At 37.3% G+C, this 23,576-nt stretch overlaps 1 protein-coding gene across 1 annotated transcript; it reads right to left on the bottom strand.

The window, feature by feature from the left end:
* Positions 1-3,630: 3,630 nt before the first annotated feature.
* Positions 3,631-21,349, bottom strand: OLAH (oleoyl-ACP hydrolase). The gene is given in 8 exon segments (XM_043967508.1): positions 3,631-3,767; positions 4,229-4,311; positions 4,582-4,667; positions 5,977-6,090; positions 8,061-8,154; positions 13,421-13,530; positions 13,532-13,560; positions 21,271-21,349. Coding segments are annotated over 8 exon segments (732 nt in total).
* Between the last annotated feature and the right edge of the window lie 2,227 nt (positions 21,350-23,576).

Here is a 23,576-nt window from a genome sequence, read left to right as displayed (position 1 = left end):
GAGAAAGGACATTCAGAAGTGGGGAGTATTAAAAAGAAGGAAACCAGAGATGGCAAAGCCTTGAATCAGTGACATATGAGAATCTCTTGAAGGAACTGGGAACAGTTAGTCTAGAAAAGAGAAAATAGTGGGTGGATGCAAAATTATAGATTTACAGCTAGAAGGGATCCTCTTACAGACCATTTAACCCAACTTTCCAATTGAGGATATGAGGACAAGAAATGAGAACAATGAGGAAATAAGGACAAGAAAGATTACATGGTCTCCTGAGGTCACACAACTACTTAGTGTCTGGGGTGGAATTTGAGTCTAGTATTCTACTCTGTGAGATTTACCCTTTAATACTTGAATATCTGTCATAGGGAAGAGGGATTACATGTGTTCTAATTGGCTCTAGATGACAGAATTAGGAATGATGGGCAGAAGTTGAAAACAATGAAAATTTGGACATTATGGGAGAAAATTTTCCTTACAATTAAAGTGATCTAAAAGTGGAAAGGCCTGACTTAAGACATTAGAGGTTCACCCTCACTGAGAAGTTTCACAAAAGCTGAATGAACACTTGTAGGGTGTATTGTGGGGATCATTTCTTCGGGGGTATAGGTTGGACTGCTGATGTGCCTTTCAGTTCTGAAAATTCTATGATCAGCAATTACCAGGCTTCCCAAGATCCTCTGTGACAGGGATTTTTAACCTGGGGTCCATGAACTTAGTTTTAAGAAATATATATATTGTGATAATTTGTATTGCATTTTGTAGACTGTATGTTGGTATAATTCGTTTCTTTTCTAATATTACATATCTTATTTTATGCATTTAAATGCATTGCTCTGAGACTTCACCAAACAGTCAAAGGAGTCCATAATATGTGACAATTAAAAATACAAGAGACATTGCTTCTGGGTAATTTAATCATTTTATTAACAGGTTGGCAAAAGGAGATCTATCAGTTGTCTCTCTCAGACCAAAGACCCCTAATGCTAGTGGGGTCTCGATTTACTCTGCTCCTTCTAACTATAGAGGGTCTATCACAGAGCAATCCAATCTAATTGGCTGACATGATTTGGAGGTATGTTATATTAAAATGAAGTCTGGGGATGTCTCAGGTCATTCAATTCTTGGTAAGATGAGATCAGAGAAAAAAATATAAGACCCCTCCACCCACCCAAGCTGATCATAGCAAAATAGTTTCTACCAAGGTGTGGTTGGATCTCACCAGTAAAGTCCTTCAGCTATCCAGACAAATGGATCTATCTCCACCCAAGAGTCCTTTGTAAACTTGGGTCTGGTTTGACCCAGATAAATCTTACTTTCAAGGAGAACTTGCCTTTGGAGTGGGGATGGGGTAGAAAGGACTAAGAAAAAAGGGGAGGCCACTGGGTCCCCCCAAGATATCGGTTATTAATAATTATTTCTCACAAACATAAAAAAGATTAAGAAACCCGGTTCTAGGCTGATTTCAGAAAAACCTAAAAAGACTTATATGAAATGATGCAAAGTGAAGTGAGCAGAACCAGAATACTGTACATGGTGACAGCAATGTTATAAGATTTTCAACTGTGAATAACAGCTATTCTCAGCAATACAATGATCCAAGACAATTCCAAAAGACTCATGATGAAAAATGCTATCTACCTTCAGAGACAGAACTGATGGAGTCTGAATGCAGATGGAAACATACTATTTTTCACTTTCTGTCTTTTTTTCTTTCAGTCTGTGTCTTCTTTTACAATATGACTAAAATGGTAATATGTTTTGCATGATTGAACATGTATAATATATCAAATTGTTCACCATCTCAGGGAGGAGGAAGGCAAGGAAAGGAAAGAGAAAATTTGGAACTCGAAATCTTAAAAATGAGTGTTAAAAATCATCTTTACATGTAATTGGGGAAAAATATTATTTTTAAAAAAAAGAACCCTTGCTCTAGGCCTACCTGTCTAGAATCCTTTGAAGGACTGAAAATCAATGAGAGAAGAGTTTGTTTGATCAAGTAGAAGACATTCACATCAAGGAACTTTCTCCAGGGCATCTGATGCAGTGTGGGTCTTTCACTATTATGGCATATACTGACTGTAAGCTATTGGGCAAAAGACACAAGTAGTGGTCCAAATTATCTTTGTTTGGGCCCTATTCCTGAGGGAAGTTCTCCAAACAATATCATTTTAAGGACTGAAGGATAACACACACTTGAAATTCCAAATAATTTGTAGTTTATTTTCACCTATAGCACTGAAACTCAAAACCAAGCCCAGATTCAAAGCAAAAAAGCATTACCATGAGTTTTGTAACATAATTGTGTAATATTTGGAAAACAAAATAACAAAAATCTGACTTATTTTATTTATATTTTTATTAGTTTTAAGTTATTGCCAGTGAATGTAATAGCAATTCTTTTAAAATAAAAAATCTGATTAAAATACTATAAAGTCCTCTTTTAATAAGGAAATCAACATTTCAACTTAATTTAATAAATAATTATTTATAATCTCTATGCTGAGCAGTGTTCTAAGGGCTAATTCTACTTAAATAAAACACTTGACTGTACATATATTTTCTTCTCAGTTTTACCCTGATCCACTATAAAATGAGAAGTATATGGACAGTTGATCCTGAATATGTTACTGGTAGAGAGATAGTCTGGTATGGTATAGGGAATGATAGATTTCAAGGTAAGAAGACCTGGGTTTTTATTTCACCTCTCACAGTAGCTGTTTGGCCATAGCCAAATCATTTAACTACTGTGTGCCTCAAGTAAGTCCCTGGGGCTTAGATATTGTGAAGGGCTAAAATTCTAGCTAGTCTGTCTAAAATATCTAATGAGTGGTCGCCAATAAATTATAAGCTTTAGCAAGAGTTAGACTTTTAAGCATTTATTAAGGAGAATAAGAATTTGGTAAAGAGAAAATAAAGGCCTAGATTCCTATCTATTAAAGTGAGAGCGCATTCCTAGCTCCACTCTCCACCAGTGTCCTCAGGAAAGAGCCCCAGAGCGAGCGCCAGTCTCTTCCTTCCTCCTCCCACTAGCCCGTGTCACTTCCTGACGCCAAAGAAAAGACTCCTGGTCTTGCCCTCAAAGACCTTTGCTTCATGGGTGGAACTCTTCTACAGTAAGTCTCCAGCAGGTGGCGTCATTCCAATCGTTACAATATGAACTGTTTTGATCTGTTGATGGAGAACACTCTCATACCAAGAATTCTTCATGGGGATGAAATCATAGATACTTTGTGAATTTGCATGTTAATGAAACATGAATAATTTCATCTTTATTTCTTCAACATTATTTTCATAGGCAAAACAATGGGAAAAATACACATATGCTTTATCAATTGGGATAAACCTATAAATGAGAGCAATGAAAACTTGAATGATCCTAATATAAAGAAAAACAACAAAATTTGGCTGTCTAGTACATTACTTATTTGTTTGGAAGGCTCCAGGTTTATAATGTCATATGGCAAGAAGGATGTTTAGATTTAACAAGTCACCCTGATGGTTTTTTTTTAAAGCATAGCTTTTATTCTATTGATAAATAAGACTAGAATGAACTAAAAATATAGTCACTTTGCTTTAGATTACTATGGAAAGGATGTGTAATTTACCCACCACCAACCATCAAACCTCTGAGTTTTAAGCAAAGTATGATATTTCAAGGCATCTGGTTATGTGGTTTATGATGAAAGTCTCATTGGAAGGGTTAATGAGATAAAAGTGACCTTCAGGAAGCTTGTGACTCTCAACACTCCCACTGGTTATGTTCTTCCAGCCTAAGAAACAAACAAAACAATAGAGACTTTTAACAATGCCTCAAAAGGCATTTCTTACTCCCGTATATCAGTACCCTAAGATCTCTCTGGACAGCCTGGGTGCTCTTTTGGTATCCTTTCAATGTTAGGGGAATACAAAGAACCCCACGACTCCTCAAGACATCAGGTAGATGATGTGGTAAATTTGAGCACATGCACAAGTATCCAGGCAGGCACAAGTGGACTTCTCTCCATGGCCAGATCTTTGAGGTAACGTTTGGCTAAATACAAAATAAGCCATTAAGGGTACTTCACCAGGGGCTGCTAGGTGGCACAGTGGATAAAGCACTGGCCTTGGATTCAGGAGGACCTGAGTTCAAATCCTGATTCAGACACTTGATACTTACTAGCTGTGTGACCCTGGGCAAGTCACTTAACCCCAATTGCCTCACCAAAAAACAAACAAAAAAAGAGTACGTCACCTTCCATTTCATATACTATATCTTCAGTCCCAGAAAAACATGTAATATCACAAGAAAGAGGAGTCTTTGATGGTTTGACAAAGCTATGAAAAGAAAAACAGTTTCATTTTCCCTAAATATTCAAGATTTCATCATCTCTTTGTTGTTACAGTAGCAATGCTCAAATGATTTGCCTCCTTAGTTCTCCCCAGCTACATTCCCTCTGCCAACTCAATCAATCAACCAATCAATATTCATTAAGTGCCAACTATGTGCCAGGCACTGTGCTAAGTACTTAATGAAAATGGTTTCCCTGGGCAGAGGATGAGACTGATGTTCATGATAGACTCAGGTAGTACTAAAGAGTCTCCAACCATTCAGTGACTATGACTCCACCTTGGTCTTGATTTGGGGCCCCTTCCATGAATCTGGAAGCTGCAGTAAGGTTATAGTAGTCTGTCTATAAAGTGCAAAATTCAGAGGTTGGAGGTCAAGTGTGGACCTTCCACTGCGGTGACATGCCTCTTTTTATCATCCATTGACACACTGATGTCTTCCTCATCACCTGCTTCCAACACAGGTCAGCAGTAGTCCTGAGCCAAAGCTAGAAATTGGATGGCTGGGGTTTCAGATTTAGCTCAACCAATTTCATTGGCTATTTGGGATTCAGGCAATTCAATTCTAAGCTTAGTATATGCTGAGACGATTTAAGTAGTAGATGCTATGGAGGATATAAGAGAAACATAAGGCAAAGTCCTCACGCTCAAAGAGTTTACACTCCTCATGAGGGAGAGAAAAACATACCCCCAACCTGGGAAAAATTTACATTACATTATGATGAGGATGATTAAATATGTTATACACCCCCCCCCAAACTATAGGAAGTCAGAATAGTGAAAGACCATTTGGGGTATAAATATTATAATCAGAGGAAGCTTCATGGAGTAAGTGAGGCTTCAGTCCATTTAGAAAAATGAAGCATAAAGAATGCTTATTAAAGATATTTTGCAGGACACATAAAAGGCAAGATGTCATTAAGCTATGAGGCAGGTATGTGAGCAAAACACACAAAAGAGATGAAATCAGGCTCCCTTGATGTGGAGAATTTTGCTACTGGTAGCCAGATTAAATGAATATGTTATACTATTCCTTGTTATATTTATTTATCTATTTATCGATTCATCTATTTATTTATTTGTTTATTCATTCATTCATTTGTTCATTATTTATTTATTTATTCATTCATCTATTTATTTATTCTGTGGGGCAATGAGGGTTAAGTGACTTGCCCAGGGTCACACGGCTGGTAAGTGTCAAATGTCTGAGACCAGATTTGAACTCAGGTCCTCCTGAATCCAGGGCCGGTGCTCTATCCACTTCGCCACCTAGCTGCCCCTGTTATATTTATTTTTAAATTTTCTTTTTTATAAGCAAATTTTGTTTTAACACATCATACAAAAACTCAGGGTTTTCACCAGCATATCCCCCACACCAAAAAATTCTTGAGGTCAGTTTGGTAAAATTTCATTTGAGTGACCACAACTGATGGCACAGGGAGCCATTCCTATACTTTGGTTTCCTCCTTTTGTTGAGTCAGCATGGTGTTATTGATAGAAAGACAACCTTGGGCAAGACAACTTGGGTTCGAGCCTCCCTCTGACACATATTAGTGGTGTGACCCTGAGTAAGTGATTTAACCTCTTTCAAGGGTTGTGAGTTATAGATCTACTAAGATGAAACTATAGGTCTAGGTGAACAACAGGAGGCACATGTATGTGCTTTATAATGTAGGGGCCCTTGGAAGTGTCATCGTTATTCATGACAAAATGGAGCATTTGCTCTTCTGATATACTGGAAATATGTGAGCCAAAAAAGGGGCTTTTCTTAAAATATGAAACAAAGTTAGTACAATATGTCATATAGGGCATTTGGTTTCATTCCAGAGCTCTAATTATCTAAGGAAAAAGGAATTAAGTTATACTTAGTATATGGGATTCTTTAACTACTGAGATTTAGCTCAGCAAGGATCTTTGCATACCACTGCCAAAATAATAAATCACAGATGACCGTTCTTGGATCAGTTCCCACTTGTGAGAACCAAGAAAGCATGAGGTGACCTTTCTGAGATTTCTAAGGTCATCCCAGCATCTGGAAGTCACGTCACAATTCATGGACCACCCTCAAGTTATGTCAATCAATAAACTTGAATGCTACCAGCCAATTAACTTGGAGGTGTGTGTGGGGACTGCCCCTCTTCTGGTCCTGGAGAGAACTTCTACTTTCTTCCAGGAACAAGCTCATGGTGGCAGAAGAAGCAGGGCAGGGTAGACAGGTTTCCTAACTTTTGGAACTTCATGTGTTCTCTCTTGGATAGCTAAGCGAAGGCAGCTTTTCCTCTCTCTCTTTGCTAACCCCTAATATACTTTTTTGTTTTGCTTTGAATAGAATTTTATTTTCCAAAATATAAGTAAAAACAAATTTTAACATCAATTTTTTAAAACTTTGTGTTCCAACTTCTCTTCCTCCCTTCAATCCCACCCTGCTCCACCCACAAGAACTCAAGCAATTCAAAATTAGTTATAAATGAGTAGTCATGGCAAAATTCCCATATTAGCCAGTTGTGAGAGAAAACAGTCAAAAACCCCCAAAACTAGGGGCAGCTAGGTGGTGCAGTGGATACAGTACTGGCCGTGGATTCAGGAGTACCTGAGTTCAAATCCAGCCTCAGACACTTGACACTTACTAGCTACGTGACCCTGGGCAAGTCACTTAACCCCCATTGTCCGCAAAACAAAACAAAACAAAAAACCTTCAGATTAAGGAATTGTCAAAGATGAAAAGAAAAAAAATTAAATGCAGGAAAGTAGGAGAGGAGGAGGATAAGGAAGGAAGGGTAAAAAAAGGGAGTACAGAGCAGGGGAAAGGATAGTCAGAAATAAAACACTTTTGAGGAGGAATAGGTAAAAAGAAGATAGTGTAAATGTCATGGGAAGGGAATGGGATGGAGAGAAATAGTTATGATGATTGATTATAATGGCAAAACATATGGTACCTACTTTGCTGGGCTATTATGAAGAAAATTCTCTGTCAAACTTAAGGTACTCTATACAAGTTATGATGAACAGGATACTATCAGAAAAACCTGGAAAGACCTACATGAACTGAAGCAGAGTGAAATGTATTGTATATAAAATAACAGCAATAGTGGGGGATGATCTGTTGGGAAGCATGTGGTTCTTTTCAGCAAGGAAATGATCCAATATAACCCTGAAGGACTTATGAAGATCGCAGCCCATCTGCAGAGAAGGAACTGATAGTATCTGAAAACAGATGGAAACACATTTTTTCCTAATATACTTTAATAAATGCTTAAAAGCCTAAACTGTAGCTGAATTAATCAGTAAATCTTAGGGGGCAGGGGCAGGTAAGGACACACATTAGATTTTAAACATCACACACCTCATCCTATCTCCTCCAGCAGACTGACCCCTCAGTCATCCCTACACCAACATCACCCCTACTCTATATAAAAACCAACAAAGAAATGCAGTCAAATAACAGTGAAAGGGGTGGACTAGAGATGGACATCCAACAGACTCCACTGGTATCCATGTAATATGAAAGGACCTAGGGGAAGATATTCAGAGTTGTTTAGAAGGTACATATACCATAAAGCAACTGGGAGAGGGGATGGATAAGAACAACACAGGATGAGAAAGAGAAGATGGGCTGAAATGTGTATCATTGAGAGGAAAGTATCCACATGGAAGAGATTACAGATCCATCAAAGAAGAATTATTATACCCCCCCATCTCTGCCCCAACCTTCAATTAAAATAAATCCCATTACTCACATAGGGAGGATTTGCACTTGACAAAAACAATGCACTGGTTGTAACTTGTACTTTTAAGTGTAGAGCTGTCATAAAAGCAACATATGACCCCATGCTAAATGTGGAAAAGAGAAAAATTAGCCAAATGAATGACAGTCCATTCCAAGTTAACTATAGCAAGCATACCTTTAATGTACCATAATTTTTCCAAATTAGAAAAACAATAATAAAAATTAGGCTTGTATTGTCTGACCAGGAGACTAAGCAAAGGACCTGGTATTTCATGAACAGAGAGACTTTCAGTGTAGTAACTCCCACAAGTGGACACAAGGTAATTCCTGGGGAGTTGCTTGAGGCATACAGAGGTTGAGTGACTTGTCCAATGTCATATACCTAGTAAATATCAGAAAGTAAATGTGGGCTATGGGGTCTTCCTGACTCCAAACCCAGTAATCTATCCTTTATGCTACATCCACTGTTTCTAACAGCTACTTTTATAATACAATTTTACTTTTTGCTGAAAAAGGCAATTTGTGATGGTTGTGAAAGGCAGCATAGAAAGAAGTTATGTGGTGGAAACATCAGTAAGAAATTTAGGAATACTGATTTCTAGAGTTCCTAGAAAGCAGTTTAAATCTCCTTCTCTTCCCTAAGAATATAAAACAGCACACAATCCACAGTCAATTGTGTTAATCCTTTATTCACTTATTAAGTCTTGTGTCCTGTTTTTCCTCATAGAAAGTGAAGAGACCAATACTTTTAGAACACTTTCAAGTCATTATGACAAAAGTATTATCAAATAGCTTGGGTATACCTGATTTTGTATATTCATAGGGGCACAAGTAAAAAAATCACATAATTTTAGTTGGTAGGGGCCTCAGTAGTCCTTTAATCTGACCCATACATGAAAGAAATTTGGGTAGCTGTACTAGAATGGGAGCCAGGAAACTAGCCCTCTAGTCTTACCTGCCACTAGATAGTTGTATGATCTAAGGAAAGTTATTTTCCCTCTCTGGGACTCAGTTTCCCCATCTGTAAGATGAGGGGATTGGAGCAGATGGTCACAAAGGTCCCATTAAATCCTATGACAGACTAAATGGATCTCCAAGGTCCTGTGTCCAGTTGTAAAAGCCCACCTACCTCACCTACCTTATAGAATGGGTATAAGGGGAGGACTTTGTAAACTGCCAAGTCATTATTTGAGTTTGGATGAATTTTAATTGGGTCGAGCCATTGCATGATCAGCTAACTAATGGTGCAGCATAATTGTTTGCTCTGAGTATGGCACTATAGGACTTGCATACAAGGCAGTTAATTCTGGATGGGGATAAAAAGAAGCATGAGAAGCATGGGGGACTGCTAAGAGAAGGCATGATGAAAGACAGTATGTAGGAAAATACATTGTCAAAAAGAGGGGTAAAAGGACATGGAAATAAAATGGTCTGCTCAACAAAAATGTACCTGATCCCTTTTCCTATATCTCGAGAGTACTGCCCTCTGCAAAACCAAGCCAACCATGGGACACACACAGAGAAGGAATTCAGTGCTGCGACTGCCCATTGAAATTGTGCATCAGCCCTGAAGATTGTCTTGTGATACCAACTCATAAACAAGAAAGCAGAAAGCAGAAACAAAAACCAGAAAGAATGTAATGGGAAAGGCGAGTCATTATGTGATGACCGACACTGAAATCTCCCTTTCTGATTAAGCAGAATGTAGAATGAGAAGACCAAGGTATATACTACACTGTACTATACTATACTACACCACACCACACCACACCACACCACACCATATACCCAGAAAACAACAACAAAACTTTACATGATCAGAAGAAGGAATGTATCAAAATAAGCTACTGTGATTATATATTAAAATTTGTATGTTTCTTTGGTCACAATGAAAAAGTTCAGATTTTTATCATTATCTTTTAGAATTTTATTCTTTGTTGACATTTATTGAGATTGATAGAGAAGAAAAAATTATATGATAATTTTGTTGTATAGTTGCAAGGAATAGCAAGTTGTGCATAGTAGATTTGAAGTTTCATATGCAATCATCTTTTTTATTGTACTGTTAGGAAAATGTTTTATTCCATAAATTAAAAATATTTTTTAAAAAATGAGCAGATCTCAAGTTAATATTTTGAACCACTACTAAGTCTACAAGGTTGTGCCTAAGATTTATTTACAGAAGTGTTAAAAACATCTAGAAAATTAAAACAATTCTGAGGTATCACCTCATACCTATCAGTGTGGCAAATATAACAAAAAAATAAAATATTGGATGTTGAAGGGCATGTGGGAAAACTGGGATACTAATGCAGTGTTGTTGGAGTTATGAAGGATCCAACCATTCTAGAGAGTAACTTGGAACTATTCCCAAAGGGTTATAAAACTGTGCATATCCTGCTGTGCATGCCACTGCTAAGTTTATATCCCAAAGACATCCCCAAAAAAGGGGAAAAGACCTATTTGTACAAAAATATTTATAGCAACTCTTTTTGTAGTGACTAAGAATGGGAAATCAAAGGGATGCCCATCAGTTGGGGAATGGCTAAACAAGCTGAGGTATATAATTATGATAGAATATTATTGTGCTATAAGAAAGGACAAGTAGGATGATGTCAGAAAGGCCTAGAAAGACTTGTATGAACTGATGTATAGTGAAGTGAACAGAACCAAGAGAACATTGAACACAATGGCAGCAATATTGTTTGATGAAGAACTGTGAATGACTTAACTATTCTCAACAATACAATGATCCAAGACAATCCTGAAGGACTAATGATGAAGTATACTATCCACCTCCAAATAAAGAACTGATATTGATGGAACACAGACTGAAGCATGCTATTTTTCCCTTTCATTTTTTCTTTTATTCAAGTTTTCTTATACAAAATTATTAATATGGTAATGTTTTACCATTTGCACATGTATAACCTACATCTGATTGCTTACCACCTCAGGAAGGGTAGAAGAAAGGGAGGAAAGGAGGGGTAGAATTTGGAATTCAAAACTTTAAACAAAAACATTTATCCAAAATAAAAAGAAAAAAGAAAAAAAATGCACCACTTCCAAAATTCTGAACTTTGGAATTACATAATCTCACCATTATATCCTACGATCAATCAATCAATTAATGATTAAGTGCTTATTCTTTTGACAGATGCTAGGTACTGGGAATATAATGAATGAACTAATTAATTAAAAAGCATTTAAGGGGGCAGCTAGGTGGTGCAGTGGATAAAGCACAGGCCCTGGATTCAGGAGGACCTGACTTCAAATCTGACCTCAGACACTTGACACTTACTAGCTGTGTGACCCTGGGCAAGTCACTTAACCCTCACTGCCCCGCCAAAAACAAAGATGGTAAAAAAAAAAACCCACATTTAATAAACACTTAATATGTTCCCCCAAAAGACCACAAGCTGCTGGAACATTGAACTTTTATCATTTAATTCTCAATCACCCCACAGGGTGACCAGTTCCTTGTATGTGGCTAGGCTTTTGAGACAGGGAAAATTTTAAAAAGGTCAGATAGTATTACCTTTGACTATTTAACTATCCATTTTAACTAATACTATTTAATATATCCATCATATAGCATGTGTATTCCTCAGAGTAAGTGGTATCAATTGTACAATGCATAGAGATAAATAATACTGTCTATAGGCTTTGAATTTAAGATTCCCAGTGTTTCTGTACAGACATACCTATTCCATGATTTTAGGAGAAGGACTTGTGTTGAAGGATGAGGAATTGTGAAGCTTTTTTAGAAGGCTTTGAAAATGAGGCCAGTGAGTTAATATGTGGAGGGCAATTTGAAAAGGCTCAAAGTTTGAAGAAGGAGAAAAAGATAAAAGAAAAGAGAAGGGCTCAAGCTGAAGGAGTTGGGAGAAAAAAGGAGAAAGACACAAGGAAAAAGAGAAGGTAGCTGGTAAGATCAGGAAATGAAGGCAAGTTGGTAAGATGAGATAAAAAGTTAGTAAGGGAAAGGAAAGAAAGATGGGGGTGGTAATCAATGTGCTAAAGGTATATTAAAAAGCCAGAAGAAAGACAACTCAGGAGTTGGCATATTCCCTCCCTCCACAGTTTCTGGAGCATTTCTTCCTGGGAGCTACCCACAAGAACAATAAACTCTGAGGATCTCATCACCAGCAGGTATGGAGAACAGGGAGAAGTTTGCATTGATCCTCATAAAATGTATAATGTTTATATTTCTCTTGAGTTTAAATGATTTCTATATATATTTAAAGTGCAGGCCAGTCCTCCTAGAAGTGAAGGTAAAGAGGCTTTGGGAACACTTCTCCACTCTTCAGAAGTAAGAATAAAAAAAATGAATTGTTCCTTTAAAAAAAAAAGGAAGATGGTATTCAATGTGGAGATAAAGAAGAAAAAAAGGGAATTTGAAAAAGTAAAGAGGAATTTTTATTTATGTAATGATATTGGAATATGAAAGAAGGACTCACAGAGGATAAAGAGAACCCAAACTAAGAAGAGGTTCTTCCTAAAGAGAAGGGAGTAAGATGCCCTGGAGAACAAGTAGCTACTTGTCCACGAGGGGATGATAATATTGGTTGCTGTCAAGTGAAAGATTATCCCATATGAATCCAAGGAACAAGAAACAATGTGAATAGCTAGCGTTTTCCTGCTGAGGGAGTACTGAGATAGGTGTTAAGTCAGCTAGAAAACAATAGGAAAGTCTATTGTCTTCTTGGGGCATGTATCCAAGCCAAGAATTGTTAAATCAGAACATCACTATATATTTCCATCTGATTTTATCCAGACATAAATGTTACTGCCAAAAGGATTCTTTTTTTAAAATATATTTTATCTCTGCCCCCTCCAATTACATATTAAAACTATTGCCAAATGGATTCTAAAGAGCTCTGGGACAGATTATAAAGTCTTGGGTAAGAAACCGAAGACCTTAGAAGCATAAGTAGTAATTTCATCACTGTTGTCCACCAAAAGCAAGGACTTCAGAAGAGAAAGGAACATTTGAGAAGCCAATGGCTAGTTAGAAACATGGTATCTGGGAATGCCATTAGGATTTCTGGATCCTTACCTTCTAGGTGTCCTGAAGAAAGCATAGTTTGGTACAATGGAAAGAACATTGGCCCTACTCAGGGGACCTAACATCATTATCTTTGGGACTTTAGGAAATTCATTTTACTTCCCTGGGCCTCATCTGTACATGAGGAGATGGATTAGACGGTGGCTGAGGTTCTTTCTGGCTCTCTATCTATGATCCCTACAGGGTACAGAGCATGCCATACTCTTTACTCCCCATTGGTCTTATGGTCCCAACTCTCCTGATGCTACCAAGAGCTGTTTTTTCTCTTCTTTTCTTTCTTTCTTTCTTTCTTTTTTTTTTACCTGTGACCAAAGAATGCAAAAGGCATATCCTGGAGTATTGGCAGCAAAGCATTCGAAATTTCCGCAACTATAAACTCCATGGTTGTTGCAAATGGCTCTTTAGATCGACTTTTCTCTTCCAGGAAGCCTTATAGAGGAAACTGGAAATTGAGAGAGACAGACCAATATGTACTAATGTTAAATAATATATACTATTATAATATGGATTCTCACCATTCATTCACTCAAAAACCATTTTAACATAGAATCACATGAAAACAATCTAAATTATAATAATTCTGCTCAGAAAAGTTCATTTACTTGCCAATGAATATAACAGTAAAATAAATTTCTATATATCGATTAATTCATATTACCTGCAATACTTACCACACATGTTATGTATGTACCCCCCTACTACCTCACAACCACCCCTCACCCCAAGAGCTGGTTGTTAAACGTGTAATATCAGACACCTGCTTAGAAGCCATCTTATTCAACCCTCTCACTTCATAGGTGAAGATGCTGAGGTTCAGAGGGGTTAAGTGACTTGCCCAAGGACATAGAGGTAGTAAATGAAAGAGGCAGTCATTTATTTGGTCATGCATTCCTTCAACAAATATTTATTATTTATGTATTTATGTATTTATGTATTTATTTATGTATTTATGTATTTATTTATCTATCTATCTATTTGTTTATTTGTTTATTTGTTTATTTATTTATTTATTTATTTATTTATTTATTTAGTGATGCAATTGGGGTTAAGTGGCCCAGGGTCTCACAGCTAGTAAGTGTCAAGGGTCTGAGGCCTGATTTGAACTCAGGTCCTCCTGAATCCAGGGCTGGTGCTCTATCCACTGCGCCACCTAGCTGCCCCCTTGACAAACATTTATTTAGCACCTATCCCAAACTGTGCTTCACTGTTCAGGACACAGAAGTGAATATAAATTCTTTGCACACTTCTCCTCTAACATTGCTTCTTTCCACTGGTGCCATTCAGGTATATCCCTTATTACATTACTTCTGGGCAAAATAAGGCTCATTAATAATTAAATGGACATTAGAGAGGCTCAATGGAAAGAAAATTACTGGGCTATTGGGCATAACCAAGCACAGAGCTCAAATGACCAGATTGACCATACCACAGTACCCAGGGTCTACAAAGAGGATCTGATACTAAGGTACTGTCTAATGCCTCTCTTCTATGATATATGAGGAAGTAAACATACTTGATGTTACATTTCCTAAAGAAAGAGATTCCCATGCAATCCTTTTTAGCAACTACTAGATTTGAAATTTAGGCTCAATTCCCCTCTCAAAAGAAATGATCATGTATTTGTTCATTCTTCTTCTTCTATAAGGGGCAGCCAGGTAGTAAAGTGGATAGACCACTCACCCTGGAGTCAGGAGGACTCACCTTTCTGAGTTCAAATCCAGTCTCAGACATTTATTAGCTCAGATATTTACTAGCTGTATGACCATGGACAAGTCACTTGACCCTGTTTGCCTTAGTTACCTCTTCAGTAAAATGAGCTGGAGAAGGAAATGGCAAGCCACTATGGAGTTTTTAAGTGTCAGACATGACTGAAGAACAATTCTTCTCTGTGTTGTTTCTTCCTAGTGGAATGTGAGCTCCTTGAGAGCAGCGACTGACTTCCTTTTCTATTTGTACCCCCAGGATTTAGCACAGTGTTTTCCACATGGTATATATTTAGTCATTTTTTATTCACCCATTCATAGTGTATTTTATGTATTCTTATGTTGGTACATGTTGTATCACTCTATGGAATGAAAATATTTTGGAGGCAGAAATGATTTATCTTTTTTTCTTGGTATCTATTAGTTCCTAGCATAGTACCAGGCACATAATAAATGTCTAGTCAGTGCTTATTGAGGAATTGATATAATGTGTGGTTTGTTGTTTCTCTCTCTCTCTCTCCTTTTTCTTTTCTTTCTTTCTTTTTTGGCAAGGCAATGAGGGTTAAGTGACTTCTCCAGGGTCACACAAGTAGTAAGTGTCAAATGTCTGAATCCGGATTTGAACTCAGGTTCTCCTGAACCCAGGGCTGGTGCTTTATCCACTGCACCACCTAGCTGCCCCTGTTGTTGTTGTTGTTGTTTGTGAGGCAATTGGGGTTAAGTGACTTGCCTAGGGTCACACAGCTAGTAAGTGTTTTCAATATGATCAAGATGTGGCCTGAAGATCATCTCTTCTTCCCTTTTCTGGAGAGAAGAAAGCCATTTTCAAACTTTTCAGAATAAGCAGTCTGTTTTTTTCACTGCCTTTTGAATTGCTGACTGAATCTCCAGAGTAGTTTGCTTCTCTCAAGGGAATCAGAACTTCCCATCCTCAGAAGTGGTTCTAAGAAGATCCCATGGTGACATTTATCTTCACAATGGTGCAGAGCTTATTTGTGAAAACAATGACCTGTGTTCCTATGGCATTCTCAAGGCTCTAAGGATGGTGAATCATTAAGAGTTTAGAAGTTTATAAACTCTGAACTGTTGTAGAGTGAAGTGAGCAGGACTGGGAGAACAATTTACACAATGAAAAGTATTTAATACAGAAAAGTAAATAGCATTAGAAGACTTTAGAAATCTGATTAGGGCACTAATAAACTACAAGTCCAGAGGACAGATGGATCACAACACTCACCTCCAGCCAGAGACGTGATAGACTTAAAACCTAGAATGAAACCTATATTATTAGACATGGCCAAAATAGGGAATTATTTGGTTGGACTATGCATGTTTGTTATAAGAGTTTTGCTTCTCTTTTTAAAAATTGTACAATGGGAGGGGCAGATAATAAATACATTTTATTTAATTGTAAAATTGAATTAATTAAAACATTTTAAAAAGAAATGAGCCAATTTTATTACAACCTTGTTCAAAAATAACATACACATTTGTGTTAGTTTTCATGACCTATAAATAATAGAAGTTTATGGAAAACAGTCATGTTTTGTTTTCCCTTTATATATGTTAACACATTTGATCCTCACAACAACCTTCTGATTGTATTATCACTGTTTTACAAATGAAGAAACTGAATCTGAGAAAGGTTAAGTGACTTGCCTAGGAATACATGATTAGGAAGCACCTATGGAAGGATTTGAACTCAAGTCTTCCTGACTCCAGTACCAAAGCTCTATCCACCAAGCCATATGACAGCCTCCATTACTTATTTATAGCTATTTTTATTTGTTGGGTTGCTATGTTTCCTATGCATCTATTTATTTTGTATAATGTATACTAATGAAAAGGGCAGCTAGGTGACAGTAGACAGAGTGATGGGCCTGGAGGCAGCTAGGTGACAGTAGACAGAGTGATGGGCCTGGAGTCAGGAAGACTCATCTTCCTAAGTTCAAATCTGGCTTCAGACACTAGCTGTGTGACCCTGGACAAGTCACTTTACCCTGTTTGCCTCAGTTTCCTCGCTGGTAAAATTAGCTAGAAAAGGAAGTGGCAAACTGTCCCTGTATCTTTGCCAAGAAAATCCCAAGTGGGGTCACAAAGAGTCAGAAATGACTGAAATGGCTGAACAACAACAAAATACTAATGGAAGTGGTCTAAGCAATTATAAAAAGGATCTCACAGCCACTGGAAAGCTAGAACATTTTCCTTAAGGGAAATGGGGAGCTACGTTCTTATATGCAAGGTGGTGTGAGGCATTGCACACATCATGCTAACTGACCAGATGGTCAAGATTCATGGCTCTTATTCAAGAGCAGGTCACCAGGAGCTTTAGAAAAGGGGACCCTGGGGCGGCTAGGTGGCGCAGTGGATAAAGCACCGGCCCTGGATTCAGGAGTACCTGAGTTCAAATCCGACCTCAGACACTTGACACTTACCAGCTGTGTGACCCTGGGCAAGTCACTTAACCCCCATTGCCCTGCAAAAAAAAAAAAAATTAAAAAAAAAAAAAAGGAAAGGGGACCCTGGGAGGCAGAGCCAAGATGATGGAGGAAAGGCAGTGACTTGCCTGAGCTCTTCCCAGACCCCTCCAAATACCTTCGAATAATGACATAAGGCAATTCCTGGAGCAGCAGAAGCTAAAAAGGACAGGGTGAAATAATTATCCAGCCAAAGGCAACTTAGTAAGTCCACAGGTAAGGTCTGTCCCACCCAGGTGAGAGTGGAATGTAATCCAGTGCAAGCTGCGCCGGCACAGACCTAGCCCCAGCAAACCAGGAGCAGGCCTTTGGAGCCACTGAATGAGAAGCATCAGCAACTGTTTATGGAATTCATCCCACAGAAGGTAAGGGGGTTGAACAACTGGCCAGAAAAAGATTACGGGGTCTTTTTTCTAGCACTGAGGCAGGACTCTGTTGTTTTGACCATACTCAGATCAAGGTTGCAATCTTGGGTGGTGGTCCCAGGATAGGTAGAAGCACTAGCATACCAGAGCTTGTAGCTCCACAGTGGAGTGGGACTATCCTCATAGTTCCAGGGCTGAAAAACAGGCTTGTTGTTGCTAGCAGACCAGAGCACAGGCCAGGAGAATACTAAACATACCTTGACTTAAATCATACCAGCTTCGAAGAACTGAAAACTTATAAATCCCTAGAAGTATCTCTGAAAATAGCTGCACAAACTCCCTGAAGTTTGGGACAGTGCATCTTCCACCTGGAAGCAGTGCCCCATTTTAACAAAGAATTAAAAGTCAAGAAATAGGCTTGGAAAATGAGCAAACAGAAAAAATTCTGATCATAGGAAGTTACTATGATGACAAGGAAGATCAAAATCCACCCTCAGAAGAAGATATCAAAGTCAAAGCTCCTATATCCAAAGCTTCTAAGAAAAATATGAATTGGATTCAGGCCATAGAAGCTCTCAAACAGGACTTTGAAAATAAACTAAGAGAGGTAGAGGAAAAAATGGGAAGAGAAATGAGAGTGATACAAGAAAATCATGAAAAAGTCAAAATGTTGTTAAAGGAGACACAAAAATATACTGAAGAAAATGACACCTTAAATAACAGACTAGGCCAAATGGTAAAAGAGGTGCAAAAAGCCAGTGAGGAAAAGAATGTCTTGAAAAGCCAAATTGGCCAAATGGAAAAGAAGGTACAAAAGCTCACTGAAGAAAATAGCTCCTTAAAAATTAGGATTGAACAAATGGAAGCTAATGACTTTATGAGATATCAAGAAAAAATAAAACAAAACCAAAAGAATGAAAAAATAGAAGGCAATGTGAAATATCTCATTGGAAAAACAACTGACCTGGAAAATAGATGCAGGAGAGATAATTTTAAAATTATTGGACTATCTGAAAGCCATGATAAAAAAAAAAAAGAGCTGAGACATCACCTTCCAAGAAATTGTCAGGGGAAAATATCCTGATATTATGGAACCAGAGGGCAAAATAGACATTGAAAGAATCCACCGGTTACCTCCCACAAGAGATCCCAAAATGAAAACTCCCAGGAAGATTATAGCCAAATTCCAGAGCTCTCAGGTCAAGAAGAAAATATTACAAACAGCCAGAAAGAAACAATTCAAGTATTGTGGAGCCACAGGCAGGTTAACACAATATTTAGCAGCTTCTACATTAAATGATCATAGGGCTTGGAATATGATATTCTGGAGGGCAAAGGAACTGGGATTACAACCAAGAATCACCTACACAGCAAAACTGAATTTAATCTTTCAGAGGGGAAAAAAGGCATTTAATGAAAGAGGATTTTCAGACATTCTTGATGAAAAGACCTGAGCTGAATAAAAAATTTGATTTTCAAATACAAGACTCAAGAGAAGCATAAAAAGTTAAACAGGAAAAAGAAATCATAAGGGATATTACAAGGTTAAACTATTTACATTCATATATGGGATACTTGTAACTCATAAGGACTTTCTCATTATTAGGGCAGTTGGATGGAGTATATTTAGACAGAGGGCACAGGTATAAATTGAATATGAAGGGACGATATCTTAAGAAATAAAGTTAAAGGGGCAGCTAGATGGTGCAGTGGATAGAGTACCGGCCTTGGAGTCAGGAGTACCTGAGTTCAAATCCGGCCTCAGACACTTAACACTTACTAGCTGTGTGACCCTAGGCAAGTCACTTAACCCCAATTGCCTCATTAAAAAAAAAAAAACAAAAACAAAAGAAAAAAAGAAATAAAGTTAAGGAATGAGAGAGGAATGTACTGGGAGAAAGGTAAAGGGAGAAGTGCAATGGGGTAAATTATATCACATAAAAAAGCAAGAAAAAGCATATACAGTGGTGGGGAAGATGGCGTAGGTATGGGGGAGTGAGTGAACCTTACTCTCATCAGAATTGGTTCAAAGAGCGAATAACATACTCACTCAGTTGGGTAGAGAAATCTATTTTACCCTGCAGGAAAGTAGGAGGAAAAGGGCATAAGGGTTGGGGGCGGGGTAATAGAAGGGAGGGGGAAGGGACAGTCAGAAGCAAAACACTTTTGAGGAGAGACAATGTGAAAGGAGATAGAGAATAGAGTAAATGGCATGGGGAGGGAATAGAATGGAGGGAAATACAGTTAGTAATAGTAACTGTGAAAAAAAAATTAAATAAGTTTGTCTGATAAAGGCCTTATTTCTTAAACATGTATAGAACTGAGTAAAATTTATTAAAATAAGAGCCATTCCCCAATTGATAAATGATCAAAATATATGAATAGTTTTCAGATGAAATAATCAAAATTATCTATAGCCATATAAAAAATGCTCTAACTCACTATTGATTAGAAAGATGCAAGTCAAATAATTCTGGGGCACTACTTCATACCTACTGGACTGGATAATAGGACAGCAGAGGAAAATGACAAATGGTGTAGGGGATATGGGGAAAATAAAACATTAATACACTGTTGGTAGAATTGTAAACTGATTCAACTATTCTGTAGAGTGATTTGGAACTATGGCCAAAGGGTTATAAAACGATGTATACTCTTTGACCTAGCAATACCACTACTAGGTCAATATCCAAAAAGAGATAAAAAGCAAAAAGTTAAAGAACCTAAAAGTACAAAAGTATTTATAGCAGATCCATTCTGGTGGCAAAGAATTCTAAATTGAGGGATGTCCATCAATTGGAGAATGGCTGAACAAAATGTCGTATGTGATTATGATGGAACACTATTGTGCTATAAGAAATGATGAGCAGGATGCTCTCAGAAAAACCTGGAAAGACTTTCATGAGCTTATACAAAGTGAAATGTACTGTGTAACAATAATATTGTAAGATGATCAGCTCCTAATGACCTGGCTATTCTCAACAATACAATGAAAACTCTGAAGGACTTATGATGAAAAATGCTATCCATCCCCAGAGAAAGAACTGATGGTATCTGAATACAGACTGAAGCATAATTTTTTTTACTTTATTCTTCTGAGGTTTTTTGTCTGTTTTATTTCATAACCTGACTAATATGGAAATGTTTTGTATGACTACACATGTATAACATATTGAATTGCTTGCCTTCTTAACAGGGGTGGGGAAGAGGAAGGAAGAGAATTTGGAACACGAAGTTTTAAAAATGGATGTTAAACATTGTTTTTACATGTAATTGGGGAAAAATAAAATTCTAAATAAACAACAAAAAAAAGAATAAAAGAACACTTTTTATAGGACCATAAGCCTAGAAAGGAGATTAAGTGATTGTTTATTTGAAACTTCATGCTTTCCAACCAGTAAGCATGAGGACATAGCAATGAGAAATCTTAAATATTTCATCTCAAAAACTACGGGTGAGGTAGTGAGTGGCATGAAAAAAAAGAAAAGGAGGTCCTTCCCTCTTTCAGAAAAATATTTTATTGTTCCAGAAAAGTTAGTTAAGTCACATATTTCTAGTCACCTTTCACAAATGGGGAAATGTATATACAAACCATGAGGTTAAGTACCTTCAACAACATCCCAGTAAGATACAGTCAGGACTAGAATGAGAATCTGGATCTCCTGCCAGCTGTCCTTCACATTCATTCTCCTAAAATTTACCATCATCAAACAACTTTTAGGCAACCTTTAGCTCACAGATGCCTATGCGTGTCTTTATGTGGCAAAGGGAGATTTTTGGAGGTGAACTACAGGAATCGTTATTTTTCTATTCCATTTTCATCTCATCTTGGTTATAATTAGTGTCAGAATCCCAAATGTACAAGAAATTTCAAGGATTTAGCTACTCTAGACCTGCAACCCCAGCCAAAAACCTTCATATCACCTATGATTTTTTTTTTCTAATTTCAAAGACTATCAAAGATGGTGCAGTGGATAGAGCACTGGCCTTGGAGTCAGGAGGACCTGAGTTCAAATCCAGCATCAGACACTTGACACTTACTAGCTGTGTGACCCTGGGCAAGTCACTTAACCCCAATTGCCTCATCCCCCCCCCCCAAAAATGGAGCTAAAACAAAGTTACTCTGTTTTTGTTTTGTTTTGTTTTTTGGTGGGGCAGTGGGGCCTCACCACTCCTGGGCCATCAGCAGTCATCCTAACTTTTGTCCTGCCACTGGACTTCCAGTGACTCAGAAGGACAGAGTAAGGCTCCTAACATTGTGCAGCTCTGCCTCACTTAAATCCAATTCACTCACAAGTCAAGCTATCACCAGTGATGTCCTTGTCCCTCTTAAAAAACGAAGGTTGCGTAACGATGTGTATGTAGTATATGAAACACACATGCACACACATATGCATATATGTATTTTATATGTTATGTGTGTGTATGTTCCCATTGATTAAGGGGTTGAATGTTTCTCATTGCCAACAGCACAGAAAATATTGGAAGATAATGGAAACTGATAATGGGAGTCACTATCTTACTAAAAACTCATTTGCTTCTAAATGGCTAATGTTTAAATAAATAATTTCAATTCACCTGTTTTTCACCTCCCATTTTTCTAACATTCAGATGTCAGAACCTAGTAAAGAAAGGAAGAGAGAGCAAGTTTTTTTTTTTAATCACTTAATTTTTATTAGATGTATCTTTCTTCAGGGAGGAAGAAAAGTTAAATAACGAAAATTCCACAACTGATAAAAAAATAACAAAACAACTCTTTCTAGTCTCAGTGCCAAATTCTAATGAAAAGAGAGCTCAATTGTCCACCCTCCTCCTTCTCTAATGACCACCAGTAACTCTTCTGGAAGCCTTGCAGTTCAACTGATGCCTATCTAGAAAAATTGGCCAACGCATTCCAATTCACTCAGGGGTACTTACTGGTTGGGGGCCCCTAAGGGGGTCTTGTGTTTGCCCAGTGCTAATGGCCTCATTTCCTTCTAGTTGATTTGTTTTCCTCTTTAAAACTTTTGGAAAGTACTTAGTGCCACATTTCTCCTTTCAAAAGAGAAATTCTTCTTGGAATGTGAGACATTTTTCTGCTCTGACATAATTTGGTAGCAATGAGAACACCAACTACTTCAATTGGTAACACTTTAGAAAATGAATTAAAAAAAATTATTTTTCCTTCCTGAATATGTGTGTGTGTGTATATATATGTGTATATGTGTATATATTTACACAAAAGTACATATAATTAACAGAAACATATTTATATAAACAGGTAACTGTAAATTTTATAAACATAACTATAAATAAACAATATATTTATAAACACATTCATATAATATTTATAAATATATCAACAAATACATAGTAAGATAAAATTAGATATATTAATGTTTTTATATTTATTAATATATTTAGAAATATGCACACTAATTTTTATACATGTGTGTATATTTACATACATACACATGTGTATATACTTATACCTATACATGTTTTTATAGATACATAGATTTAAAAAATCAGCCGGCATCTTGAATTGTCTGGTATCTTATGTGAGTGAAACTCAGGGAGGCTTTGAGTGCATGATGGGCCCTAGTTATCTTTTCTTTGGAGAAGACTCCTATAAATGCTTCTGCTTTGAGCATTAGATGTAAGGGGAGAGGGGGGAGGCACCAGAAGGGACATTCACAAGGAGAAAAGGAGCAGGTGGCCAAGTGCTAAAGACAAATTTGTCTACTTCACATTTTTTTCCATATAAATATTTTATTATTTTCCAGTTAGATTTAGAGATAATTTTCAACATTTGTTTTTATAAGATTTCTAGTTTCAAATTTTTCTCCATCCCTCCCTTCCCTCCCCCCTCCCTAAGACAGCAAGTAATCTGATATAGGTTATATATGGACAATCACATTAAACATATTTCTG

Source organism: Dromiciops gliroides, chromosome 5, assembly GCF_019393635.1.
Source record: "Dromiciops gliroides isolate mDroGli1 chromosome 5, mDroGli1.pri, whole genome shotgun sequence".
In the NCBI taxonomy this organism is placed as follows: Eukaryota; Metazoa; Chordata; class Mammalia; order Microbiotheria; family Microbiotheriidae; genus Dromiciops; species Dromiciops gliroides.
Note: the sequence above shows the minus strand (reverse complement) of the source record. Positions and strands in the feature narration are given on the sequence as shown.